The 14,363-nt window shown below is 32.5% G+C and overlaps 1 protein-coding gene and 1 non-coding gene across 2 annotated transcripts in view; both read left to right on the top strand.

Moving 5' to 3' along the window:
- The window catches only part of dysc (whirlin protein dyschronic), a 67,717-nt gene that overhangs the window by 32,659 nt on the left and 20,695 nt on the right, over nucleotides 1–14,363 (top strand). The window contains exons 10-15 of the mRNA XM_090111761.1: nucleotides 2,433–2,616; nucleotides 2,899–3,006; nucleotides 4,087–4,143; nucleotides 4,776–4,864; nucleotides 5,670–5,736; nucleotides 14,008–14,109. Coding sequence (XP_089967887.1) covers nucleotides 2,433–2,616; nucleotides 2,899–3,006; nucleotides 4,087–4,143; nucleotides 4,776–4,864; nucleotides 5,670–5,736; nucleotides 14,008–14,109 — 607 coding nt within the window. The remainder of the gene's footprint in view (nucleotides 1–2,432; nucleotides 2,617–2,898; nucleotides 3,007–4,086; nucleotides 4,144–4,775; nucleotides 4,865–5,669; nucleotides 5,737–14,007; nucleotides 14,110–14,363) is intronic.
- On the top strand, nucleotides 6,417–6,488 carry TRNAP-CGG (transfer RNA proline (anticodon CGG)). The gene has a single exon. It is a non-coding gene; the product is annotated as a tRNA-Pro (tRNA).

Below are 14,363 nucleotides of genomic sequence, written 5' to 3'. Positions count from 1 at the left end.
TGTTGCCATGGCAACATGGCACACACACATGGATGTTTCGCCGCCATTACTAGGCTTCACTCAATGTTTAGGCGATATACCGTCCGTCTTTTTTTATACGTCCATGGTTAATACATACTGCTAAATAACCTTAATATTTAATAACCATAAACAAAAATAGGTACCTATTTATTATTAAATACTGCACTTCACATAAACATCTACATACTTAGAAAACAAACCTTACATACATTATAAGTTAATAAATTAATTAACATTTATAATTTAATAATTGAATAAAAATAATGACAAATTATTTATTTTTCTAAAATAATATTACTAGGTAGGTACACCAATTACTACGGAAGCGGTCAATTATATTGGTTGGTCAAAATACTACTCAACATCGAAATAGAAAAACCAGCCAAAAATTTCTTTGTAGATATTATAATTTTTATTAGATACAAATATAATCTTCGATTTATGCTGTTTATTATATTCGGAAAAATTCAAACCGCAAGAACTACCAATAGATAAAATCTCAATTACTTTCCTCTACATTTTGCAATAATCTATGGAAGTTATTCCGTAATCTTAATATATATAAATCTCGTGTCACAATGTTTGTCCTCAATGGACTCCTAAACCACTTAACCGATTATAATAAAATTGGCACACCATGTGCAGTTCGATCCAACTTGAGAGATAGGATAGTCTAAACATGTAGGTACCACGGGCGAAGCCGAGGCGGACCGCTAGTATAAGATATATTTTAGGTCTTTGTAGAAACAATATAAAAAGTTTAAGGATACGTAATTATAAGTTTTCTCAATGCAAGCTATCGCAGGAAAAGTTAGCAAAATTTCGCTGCAAGACTGAAGTTGCTTTGAATTTAAAAATACCTAAATAACAATGTTAAGCTAAATATCTCACTATCTAGGTACATACCTTGAAAATGTAGACATCAGGCAAATCTAAATCGTGTTCAAACTTCTTGTTTGGTTTCGGGTTTCGAATAATGTATCTAAATATTAAATCGAAATTGAGCCCAAAACTTTGAACATTATCGTTGTTAGAATATTATGCTCGTGCTATCGTGACTGGATTACTGTCACTTCGCCTCAATGTAAAATGGATAAACAAGCTAACAATAATTGTACTTCAAAGAGACGATTGCCAAATCTATCGCGATTAATTCGATATTAATTACAATTTACTAGCTAATTATGATATGTATTTCTATAAATGTGAAGGAATTCCAATACTGTTTAGACTTGTAGCTCTAACGCTACGTGAAAAGATTGTTTTCAATGTATACGATTAACACACGGTAAATCTGTGTGGTTAAATAAAATTTGTTTTCAATTTCGTCTAAGTACTGAACTCAGACGGACTGAAAACCGTAGGTGTATGTGTTTATGTAACGGATTTCAATCGTAAATCTTATATATAAAATTCTCGTGTCACAATGTTAGTCTGCATACTCCTCCGAAACGGGTGGACCGATTCTCATGAAATTTTCTGTGCATATCGGGTAAGTCTGAGAATCGGCCAACATCTATTTTTCATATGTACCACGGGCGAAGCCGGGGCGGGCCGCTAGTAATTTATAATATAGAGCAAAAAGATTATTTTTAAAAATCTAATTTGTACCTCATAAATTGTGTTCAAAACATCTAGAAATAAGTCTTTTGGGTAGCAGATATGCAGTTACACATTACTTTTTTACTGACTTTACATGTCTGACTTCAACCACAGAAATTAGCCAATTGCAAATGTTACTTTATGAGTCATAGCCATGTCCGCCCGTCACTGTTTGTTTTCAAGTAATATAGAAATTACATAGTTTTATAGTAATATTATAGAGTGTACGTGGCTGTGATAGAGGAAAAAGTGATTTATGATAGTTAATGACCTGCGCCAATCACTTTGCATTCTCGCCCTCGCGCTACTTTTTAATTTGTTCGTATTTCATACCCTAGTTTGCTGCTGGATCTATGATGTTAATTTGCGTACTAATTTTTATATTTCAATATCATCTATTACAAGCCAAAATGTATATGATTAGTTAATTTGTTGACTGTATGTTTTATTAATAATTAATATTATTTTAACATTATAAGTAAGACGTTTAGAAGGACGGTTATAATATAAACCGTGGTATCGTAGTTTAGTTTAAATTAAAATGAATATAAATATTACATATATAAATGGGATGATTGCCATTTAACCAGAAAAACTTATTTTATACGTTTACGAAATTGAGATTTATTATATTACCTATATTATATTATTTTCTTGGTTTGAAAATTTGTATACATAGTAATGTTCTGTGAAGTTCTATGGTGTTATACTTCAACAAATAGGTGCTGCTAACACAAAGTTTGTCCCATATCATAAAAAGTCCTAAGAAGAGACTAAGTAGTATTTACAATTATATTTACTTCGACTAGAATAAGCGGTTGGGGCAGACGGAGAGGAGCTGCAGCCGTAGCTGTAGAACAGAAAGCCAAGTCTCTGTTGCCACAAAGTGATTTGCCTGCACTTGCCTATTACATGGAGGAATACGCAACGAGAAGGCTTACTCCAGACTCCTTTCTGACGGTGCTGAGAGATCTGCTAGATACTCCACAAAAGGTACTATAAAAGGATTTCTTTAAAACAGATCATATTTAATGTTTAAAATAAAATTTCACATTAAAAAATCTTTAAAACAAAAAATAAATTTGTTGTTCAAAGATTTCATAATTGTTATTTTGTGAAACGGATCTGATGACGCATTTATTTTTTATTCATTTTGAAAGTGTGAGAAAGTAGCTTAAAAATTATATATGTAAAGTTTATTTTTAAAATCTACCTAACTAAGTACTGACAAGGGCCTCTTACGCAGCAAATTGAAATTTGATATTTTCCACGCAGTACTCACTTCTGACGGAAATTCGGGAGTTTCTGTTACCCGAAGACCGGCCAAGGTTTGATGAATTGGTATACAGGAGAGATGAACCGCCACCCGACCACCATTTAAAGGTATACAAATATTCACCACTTAACAGACACCACCTTAAGGTATACAGAGATTATTAAAATACATTGTCCTAGAGCGCTCAATAATCACGTTTGTAATATTTTTCAAATTTTCCATTCTTATAATCCAATGTTACGAAAAGTGTAATCGTTACCAAATATGAAGAAATGTTAGCTATCCACACACCTATGTATCGTAGTGTATCCTTATTGCAATATGCCTAAAGCCTTGTTTACATGCGTATGTCTAAATACATTAAATGTAGAGTAACTCAATCTGTAAGTCAACTGTGTTTAATTTATAACAATTTATTTATATTATATTGAAATGCTGAATGATATAAAGTTTGTTTCATTTCTTTTTACGAAAACTAGCTGTATCGAAGTATATAGAGATAAATTGGCATTACAGCTATCGAGCACTAACTCTCTAGATTTGTCGAAGTTTTAATACAATTAAATTATCTCACCGCAGCCAGAATGAAGATTTAGTGTTCACTAGTTTTTGTCTTTAAATTGTGCTGAAGGTAGCTGAAACGAAGCTGTATTATTACCTCGTAATCTCGCTGGCAGGAAACTTCAATTACAATTTTGCGCTCCGTTTGCGAAGCACAACTAACTCGGTTACAGAGTCAGCCTGCAATATACAAGGAAGATTGGCCGTTGAGATCGGCCTCCCTGTTTCGTTAATGACAAGATGCAAATGAGACTTGCTTAAACAATATGAAAATATATATACCTACCTATAGAGTAGTGTTCCCCTCGTATTGTTCAAGTGGTTTGGAGGATTTTAATTATAGTCAGGATATAATAGATTTAAATTAGATTTTGAACTTGCGATATTGTTATAGCTGTTGCGATAAACATAGCTGAAAAGATAAGTATAAAGCACATGCATCAATATTACATGATGTTTTAATCTTCAACTAGGTTATGCAAGAGATACAATGCAATTAAGCACTTCTAACGCAGGCAAACTTTTGCACTTTTGCACACAAGGCACGAAAGCATTTAATGAGACAATAAGTAGTAGCATATAGGTTGAGCTTATACATATAGATGAGATTAATCTATTTTCCGTAGCGCGGCGGCGAGCGCCACATGCTGCCGTCTTCGACAATGCATGATCTACACGACCCGGTGAGTGCTTGTGTAAACACACCTTTATAGTATCTGTTATATTATGTTGCATGCGTATATTGATTGGTCACATTTAAATCTGACCAGAAATATTTTCCTATTTGTTTCCTAGTTTGTTCTGCATACAGTTATAGAGTACCGTGTGATTGTGAAACATAAATATTTGTGGTCATTTAAACATGTTACGTGATACCATGCAGCCAGATTATATAATTCGGAAAGACTATGTTTGTACAAATTTAATTAATGCTGAAAACGGCATATCGTGTCACGTTTCATGTTATACCATAGATAGTTATAGCTTCCATGTAAGCAAGCCTTGACGTATATTTATTACGTTAGCTGTTTTATTATTTACAACACAACTTAGGACAATCTTTTCCGGAATACCATATATGATATATATTAATTTACACTATATTAATATAATTGGCAATATGAAAAAACCAAATCTTCAAAAAATTTTTTTATTAAAATTGTAAAGCATAATCATGAAACAAATTGAGTATATGTACGTGATCAAAAAATTGCACTTACTTCGCATGACCAATAAAGCACTACAAATCGTGTTGAAAATGCCCAATTGTTTTCAAATATGAAATGGTCAGGTGAGGTGTAGTATATTGTTGTAGGAGGTGCCGCCGGAGGTCCCTCTAGTGGTGGACCACCGCTCGCCCTCTGAGGACTCCGGCTTGGGTCTTCCGCCCCACGACACCTACAGGTACAGGCACGAATCTATTTAACATATCTCTCTTCTACTTATCTTAAATTAGCCTATGTGAACAGATGTCTTTTAGGCAAAATTCACTAAATTTCCTGCATTCGTGTCGCTACTCTCTACTAAACGAAGCATAAATCCTTGCAACCTGTACGTCGATGGCTTTTAAGCCTCGTTTAAATTTAAGAGAGCTCTTCAAGTCGGTAAGGGCGAGTCCTCGTTTAGTATTCGCTTTCGTTCGCTCTTTTACTAAAAATAAAAACAAAAAATATTTATTTTTTAATTCATGCAACATCTCACTGGCCGCAAATAGGTACCCACTCGTAATTTAATTCGTATTGAAACCGATGGCATTTATAGGAACATAAACGATCGTATTTACTGTCACCGTCAGTTTTATATCGTTATCCTGCTCCGTGAGGGTTCTTTTGAGTTAAATGCCCGTAAACCCGTTTCATAATAGTCTCTTAAACGAAAAATGGCGTGCTCAGTAACAGCAATAGCATTTTTATTGTTGCTGACTTCAAATAAAAATAACATAGATACATGGATCATTGAATATATAAAAGCTGAAACAAGAATAAAATCGTTAATATAGTGACATTTAAGACTACCGTATTGTGGATTATGCAGCATGGCATAGGGTAGGTAACACCGCTGCTTAACCGTAGGTATAAAATCTTTGATGAACTTCATCATAGGCTTTGTATATAAATAAACTATTCGTATTTATATGCAGTAAATATTGCTGCTTAGTGTTTGAGTGTTGAGTTGGTCAAGCATTATGACGAGGTGTTGTATGGGGCAGGAGCGGGCGCGCCTGGCGGGCGACCGACGCGCCACCAATGGACGACGACCTGGAGCCCCCGCACGAGGTGATTTTGCCAGAATTACCTTCTACACTTCTTAACATTCTATTACACGTTCACTTTTTTACACTCTTTTACTAGCAGTGTCCTTGATGTCACTCTCAAAAGGACACCAGACATGATTTTTTCTTCAATCCCGCGCTAAAGAATTGTCGAATTGTTTCTCCTACGAAATCTAATGAAACAAATGGAGTGACATCGCGACACTGGCACAAAGTTTATAAGATTCACTCTTCTTGCATGAAGTAATAACGGCTAGCATTAGATTTTCACAATTTCACAACAATGGCCGTTATTTCCTGAAAATTAACATTGTAAATTGGTGGGGTAAATCTGGCAAAATTCATTGTTCACTATCGATAGTACGATCTGCGAATAAAGATAGTTTTAACGTATCGGTAATAGCGGCCACTCACTTCTTCTAAGGCTTTAGGCTATAATACTATAAATTTAATATATCGTAGCAGTAGATACCTTCTAAATTTCTTCCCCTGAGGCTCGAAGTAACTGTAAAATATAAAATGAAAAACCGTGTCGCTCAATCAATATCAACATTTCTTTATCTTGAAAATAATAGTCACGGTATAAAATTACAGTAAGCGTGGTAATTGGTCTATTTTTAAAAATATAACGTTTTATTCTAGTTCATGTCTAATACGTATGCCTATTTCGCAATAGAAACCATCGGCTCGTTGGTCTAGGGGTATGATTCTCGCTTCGGGTGCGAGAGGTCCCGGGTTCAAATCCCGGACGAGCCCTTAATATATTCCTTTTGTACAAAATTTTGTGGAATACAGATTCATTTATTGTATGAAAGACATCATTAAATAAATGATACATTTTAAACATTTTTTATAAGATTTCTATTGTCCCATTTTATTTAAATGATAAATTGTATGTTTAGGTGTACACTATATTATTATTTATCTACTTAAACCATTTAGTCTTTTGAAATACGTAATTAATTCCTTTACCTTTTTAATACTAGATATCTACTACTTTAATAATTTATTCCAAGTAAGCAAGTTGAAAAGATAAATTTATTTAATTTACCGTACTTAAAATTTTCAAATAACTCTGAAATGGTTATTTTTGGAATTTCTCGCTCATTAAAACTTTTGTAACAGAAATAACCACTAATCGTTTTTTTTATAACTAAACTATATAAATTATGCCAATTATTTTTGACTTAACGATTAAAATAAATTGATCTAAATTGCGGTTATCTTAATATTTGTATCTATTGCACGCCTCATAAGCGAAGCGTTGAGGTGGGTACTACTGTCACTTCGCGCAAAACATCTGATTTTTCTTTATGTATCATACATTGCACTTGTAAGATAATACATACACACACATATTAAGAAAAAACACTATTTTTAACGTTCATGATATTTTTGATGTCATTTTTGTTATTTAAACTAGTTAAAAAACAGTTTAAAAAAGTTCTGTCTTGGACGTCCGTGTGTCTGTATGTGCGGATCCTTTTTCTTGTTAACACGATAGCGGCCGATATTATCAATTTTCAATTATGCTCTATGTATACCTATATTTTTAATAAATTAAATATCTAGAACTCATTAGTCATCGTTCTATTAGTTTGATTATTATAAGCGTGGGCCACAGATGTACGATTCAGCTCACGTCTAGCAGGATTAAAAGTCTAGTCTTGATGAATAGATCCTGCTTGTTCAACTACAGGAATATTATTTCAATGGTTACACAACTTCATACTGTAAAGCTACCCAACGTTAGAATACAATCCTGCAGCTTATAAATGAACTTACAGTTCAATTAAATAGTAGTATTTCACAAAATACGTGAATTCCACTCCCACATGACAATCTTATTTTTTTTCTTAAAATTGCATGTTAATTCGTATTTTAGTATTATTTCATTAGGCCTTTTAGTTATTATAAATTCTAGTTTGTTATCGGATTATATCTAGATTAGGTATATGTATAAAGGTAGTGGGTATAATTAATAATTATATTTGATGAACAATGTTTTACTTTATGTTCAGTCATACATTTTCATCGAATTCTCGTTAAACCTAAAGTTGTTGAAATCCAGAAAAATTAGCTTGATTAATACCTGTGTTTGTAGTCAGCGTGTTTGAATAATTATTTCTTAATAACAATGAGGCTAGAAACCTCAAAATATGTACACTACACTATTTTATTTATTAATATTGGTGCAAAAAGCTAATAAAATAATAAAAAGTCGTATTTTAGAAGACCATGAAGTCTCGATCGTTAATCTAGAGACAATAAAAGAAATTGGCTTAATCTACTTTCTTGGCATGGAATTAACATGCAAAACTATAGCCAATTTCATATTAAAAAGAACATTAATAATAATAGAGATGTAGTTTTAACAAAGGAGTCAAATGAAATAGTTATTTCGTATATTTAAATGCACATTCAAGTATTAATTATTACCAGGTTTAATTCTAAGGATCTAATCGTAAAATAAACGTTCAAGTGCGTGCCACAAGTAGGTGCTCTATTTCAGTAGTTTTCAATGAAATCTGAAAGTGCTTTTTATTTCCAACTAACTCGTTCACTATGATTTACCGACATTGCATTGCTCTATAATGATATCTTGTTGATTACAATAAGTACAGGTGTCTATATATTTATTTTTTGTACTATACCTTCTACGATATTCATTTTTCAGTTTGTTATAAAAAGCATTTTGTAGCAGGTTAGATCGAACCAGTAATATTTTATTGTCATATCATCCAGTTGATAATTAATCAAAAAACCGCTGTTTCCGCTTTGCAGGTAGTTTTTAGTTTACGGAAACTTATTTTGTTTTAATAAATGTTCAATGTAATTGTTAAAGTAAACTATACGATAACAAAAAATGTAAATAAAGTTTTATCAACGTAGGCCCTCACTTTATGTCAGGTACAGCGGCAAGGCAAGATAAATAAAAAATCTCGGTTAAGACGGCATAAAGATTTTTTTTCCACTTGCGGGATCCGCTTGTTGACATTTCTTACAGGAACAGCTCTTTTTAATTTACAAGAACCCTTTTAAAAAACAACATAAAAACCACCGAGCCTCAGACAAAGACTTGGCGGTACACTCGTAAAGTGTTTCCATGAATTTATACATTTTTATCGACTATGTAAATTACGAACAAAATGTATTGTTTAGGTCAAATAAAACTTTTTAATAATCTTGGAAAATTTTGAAAGTTTCAGACAAATATAACAAACAGCCCTGAAAATATTGTAGGGACTGTCATTTCATAATACGAATGTATGAATATAAATAAAAACGGAATCTGTTATAATTACTGCCGCAATCCAATAAATTAAAAGACTTCCCTAAAAGTAAACCTTTTAACGAAATTAAGTCTATGCTTTTCACATAATTTTTCTGCGGTGGTGACGTCAGAGAGTTATAGAGGTAGAGTTGCGTCGTGGGAAGCCACCTTGATATGTCATAAAGATAAGTAGACCAATTCCCTTTTTAAGGTTTAACAAACGACAAGGTCCACTTATCATACGCCTTTCAACTGAAAGCTTTGAAGCTCAGAGCATCTCAATGGTTATATTTTTATACTACGATTATACTTTCCTTATTTTTATGTCCTTTCGATTAAAGTAAAAAATATTTCTTTTTGTTTTTAATTCAGTTGTTATCTATAAAGCCACTGGATTGCAAACTACTAAAAGCTATATAGAGTCTTCAATTTAGCGTCATACGCGGATACGCAACCTATAATAGGTCGAACTCATTAATGGTAAACCAACACGGAAAGTGTTTGTAGCATATTGTTACAATAACTGAAAATGAAAATATCACGTGCGCGGGAAATTGGGTGCATTAGGGGTGTTCAGCGTTTGTTGTCGACTTCAGTGCTCGGTACGCCGGCCGGTCGAGCAGACGGCATGTCGCGCCGCCGCCGACGCGTCGCGTTCCGCGACTACATGCCCATGGACTTGAAGGCCATGGCTAAGGTATTGCCCACTCCGTAAACACATAAGAGATTGAAAATATCGAACCGACTCATCCATCTAACATGCCAGTCATGATTATTTGTGTGCGGTCGTATTATTTTGTTTTTAGTGGATGATAGAACTGTTACAAAAGTCGATATACTCGACGTCAGGGTAGAGTAGTGGTAGAGCATGATAGATGTTGTCAAGTTTTGATTAAATATCTGGTGTATTAATAACAACAACAGCTTTGTTTTTGTTGGATGTATAGAGCCATTCGAATAAACAAATTATCTATATTAGCTGCAATAAAAATAACAAACCAATTTTTCGGCTGTTTATTATTTCTGTTTTTCTGGGGTCCATTAAATATACAACTATTTATAATATAAGTTTATTTGGACCAATTAATAACTAATAACATAAACTCTCATTTCATTGTTAGTGTGTTCGTGATACTGTAAAAATTTTCTGCATGATATCGTTAGGCGAATCAACTAAATACTTAATATGTGATAAGATAATACCTACCATCATAATTAAATAATTAATAATAAGTGTTACATTTATTTAAGTAAGATATATTATAGTTACATACAGCAGCATTTGTTGTTAATATTATAAATGAGAATTTTAATTAATACCACGTGCATCATTCCAATGTTGCCAAACTAGAATGCAACCTCAGACGTCCATTGTGGTATCGCCTATACAGGGTTACTTGTAAAACACCAGCAACCTCGCAGGACAAGATAGCTAACATCATAAGTAACAACATTTGTTCTACGACTTTTGGCATAACGCAATAAATTATTTTTAAATGATTTTTTAAACTTTTATTGTACTCTCCTTACATTTGTAAGTCTATGTTCTATTAATTATCGGATGGACGACGCGACGCCCCCTTCCCCCTCTCGTTCGCTTTTTGTTTACGTAATTTTTGGGAGGCGTAGAGTTTATAATATTCAGACGGAAAATTAAATGAATATTTATTTTTGTATGAAAATAAAATCTAACAAATTATCAAAAGTCGAAATGTTGTTACTTATGATGTTAGCTATCTTGTCCTGCGAGGTTGCCGGTGTTTTACAAGTAACCCTGTATATAGAGGATATTAATTAATTAGGTAACTGATTAAATATAGTTTCTCATAATTTGACATCCCTATATGTATGAGAAGCATCAAAACGTAAAAATAGTTTCAAATATATAATACATGGCTACTTCTTACATAAAGAAGTGTCTCAATATGTTTTCAGATGTCATGAAGATATAGTTCCCGTCTGCACTTCCATTTTTATTCATTACCGCATGAAGTTTCAGCTCACTCCAATATGCAACGCCTGCATAGGGTAGAGAGCAAAGTTTATGCGAGACAAAGTTTTACAAATAAACCTTCATTATTAAATTAAAAGTCGTAATACTCGAGCGAATAGAAATAATTACGCCTTGTTATGATTTATTTTTGAATCATAATAATTATTCTATGATTATATTATTACGGTATTCTTAACGATATGACGTATCTACTTTATTGCAATAAATATTGACATCAACATAACTATAAATAATAACGTTTATCATTAGTTACTAGGTACTAAGAAGATTAATCACGAATACTATTTGTATTCGTGATTAATCTTCTTAAAAAACCATTCAATATACCTTCACAATTTGTGACAATGGTTCACGACTCTATCTATATCAATAACTAATAAGTAGTATCAAATGGACTCATGTAATGTAACATTGCCAAGCACCTAAATTACACTAAATTTCATTATTATATCACTCTTAAGTGATAAGGCCGCCTTCTGTGCTGGACTAGTTATAAGTTTTAATTTTAAGGATTTATTTGTATGCCAGCACAATAAAGTGTAAATAAATAAATAAATAAATAAAATTGTGTCTCTTATCGATAAACATTGAAAGGTACTTAAAACAGCAAATAAATGTTTGGACTAGTTAGAAATACTCATGAGTTCATGACCTTAAAAGTCTATAGAAGCCAACCATTATCAAAATATGATCGACATGATAAAATATGAAGGCAATCGGAAATTAAAAGAGTTCTTGAACTTCCTTCATGAAAGAAGACACCATTTGAAATGTGATTCGAATTTGAAATCCAGTCATTTTCAAAAAGAGTTCATTGAAGTAGGAACATAAAAACTACCCATGAATAGGGTCGAGGGTCTCTTTATACCCTTTCGTGACGTTATTTGCGGAATGTTTCTATTTTTTACAAAAAGTAGGTTGTATTGCGCATAAAATATTTAATTTTAATCTTGAAACAAGAGAGATTATTATACTATTAATTTAATTACTTTCTCAAATGAAAGGTTTGAAATGGTTCATTAATATTTTAACCTTGAATTATGAAAGTATATTAGGTATTTAATTTTTGTAGGTAGCCGCTAAGAACTCTACTGTATATTATTCATTGCAAAACATTTTCATTCACCAAGTTTACATCTTCCTATTTAACTTTGCAATGTAGGAATAATAAAAAAATACATTATTTCTAGACATGCCTTATCTTCTAGCGGACTGACTTTCAAAGTTAAGTATAGGCAACGTTCAGCTTTCATGAAATAATGATACTTATAGCAGAACGCGTCGGCAAATCTTACTTGGGTCGCTGCCAATAACTTACTAGATGTTAAGAATATATTATAAGAGTCAGAATAATTTATCGTGTTTGCAAAATAAAATTAAATAGATGTTAAAATGAATCAGAAAATATACTCAAGATACACAGGTGGTCTAGAAACTGCGTGCCTACCAATGGATCCAACTTAAAAAAAATATTGCTACTAAAATCTATAATCTCATAAGCATTGCATTCAAGATTCGCATTTCGCAAATAGAGATTAGATTCAAGGGCTCAAAATTTAAATTACTTTAAATGTATTCTACATATATTCCGCCCATAGTCGTCAAATGACACTATTTATAATATTCGAATTTTATTTCAAATGCAGTAAATATTACCAATTTTATTTTATTTGTGGTTAAATATATTATGTACCAACTTTGGTATTCAAGTAGGTAGTAGGTACCCACGCCTACACTTAATATAAAATAAAGTTTACTTAAATACATATTTATTTTTTGTTATGTCTAACCGATAACGTCAAGTAATTTATTAATTTAATCACGCAAGCTTCAACGTATAGGTTACACCTACACAATAGTTTTTTTGCCGTTAAACAGAACAAAGACTACAATAAAGTAAAAAATTAAATATATAAGTATGTACATATATATTTTGAACAAAATCACCAAACGGTTGAATTTGTTTTAACAATATCTATTGGAGAGCTTTTGAAAATAATGCAGAACTGAAGTGATCTCTTGATATATACAGTCCAGTAGATTTCCCTTTACCGAGACAGGCAATACTTGGGCAGTACAGAGAACTTTTGATGAGAAAACAATTTTCCTTATCGTAATAAGCATCCATATAATATTTCTATCTCTACGAACTGTTTACTTTATGATGGTAATATGATAACTGATAAAATAAAGACTAATGAGACCGATTTGATATCTGAATCAATAACTGATTAGGTTTATATTGTGCTATCGCGACCCAGACCAATTATGATATCTTTTTATTTTGAAAAACAATAGGTGAAAGTAATTATTAATCAGGCGAAAATGCGGTAATAAATTAACATGAAATTTTTAACCTATAGAAAATCATAACAGTTTATAATAGTAATTACAGCAAGATTAATATTTTGTATTCTGAACTTTCATCTACGAGAGCTAAGAAAAAAGGGAGGCACAACTATTATTGAGAAGTGGAAATCTTTTATTTTACTTTTGGCGGGTTTTGTTACAAACATTTTCATTCAGGTCAAAAGCTGCAGTTCTTCATATCTATGAAGTAAATAATGAAATTTAAAGTACAAATAAAGTTATGCCCAAAATTTTTAGTTTTAAACTACTTGTGTCGATTAATTTAATTAAAAGTGATCAATTATTTGGGTAAATAAAGGCATTGAGAGTATATCTAGACCGCAGACATGCAAAAATAGAATGAAAATCAATTGCCATGCGACTTGGTCAGCCCTCAGCTTGCAGTCTGACTGCGATCACTCTCTGAAACACACCCCTTATCGCTAATCTATCGTCTCGACACGTTCTCACCGAATCTTAAGGACTTGCATCAAGGTTGCGTTGTGTGACGTGATATGTTTCCTTGCTTTTTTATGTTTCCTGCTTGCTATGTGCTTTGCATGAACTGTCGTATTTATTATCTTTTGACTCTACTTTATGTTTGTTTGATCGGTTTTGAAAATTATTTGTGTCTTCAGGAGTACGAGGAAGAGGGTCGACGTTCGAGGCGGCACTCTTCACCATGTAATTCACGAGAAGGGAGCACCACTGCGCTACACACGCAGCACTATGATGACACTGTAAGTGTAACTAGACCCTAGTTAAGTGATTACACTACACACGTACACGTATCTCACATAACATGTCAAAAGCGTACTGACCTTATGTCAATGGGAAAAGCATGTCTTTGAACGTGCCTTCTTGCGTTTCATTAACTTGATATGTGTATGGCATGTACCTACTTTACAATTTATTCATACTCATTGTTTAAATTTTTTGAAGCAGATATATAGTAGATTACGCTTATAAAATAGGTCAACATAAAACAATTCAT

Source organism: Colias eurytheme, chromosome 2 (assembly GCF_061535395.1).
Source record: "Colias eurytheme isolate Ceu_HAF_F1 chromosome 2, ilColEury1 Martin Lab GWU primary, whole genome shotgun sequence".
NCBI lineage: Eukaryota > Metazoa > Arthropoda > Insecta > Lepidoptera > Pieridae > Colias > Colias eurytheme.
This window is presented reverse-complemented; position numbering and strand designations above follow the sequence as displayed.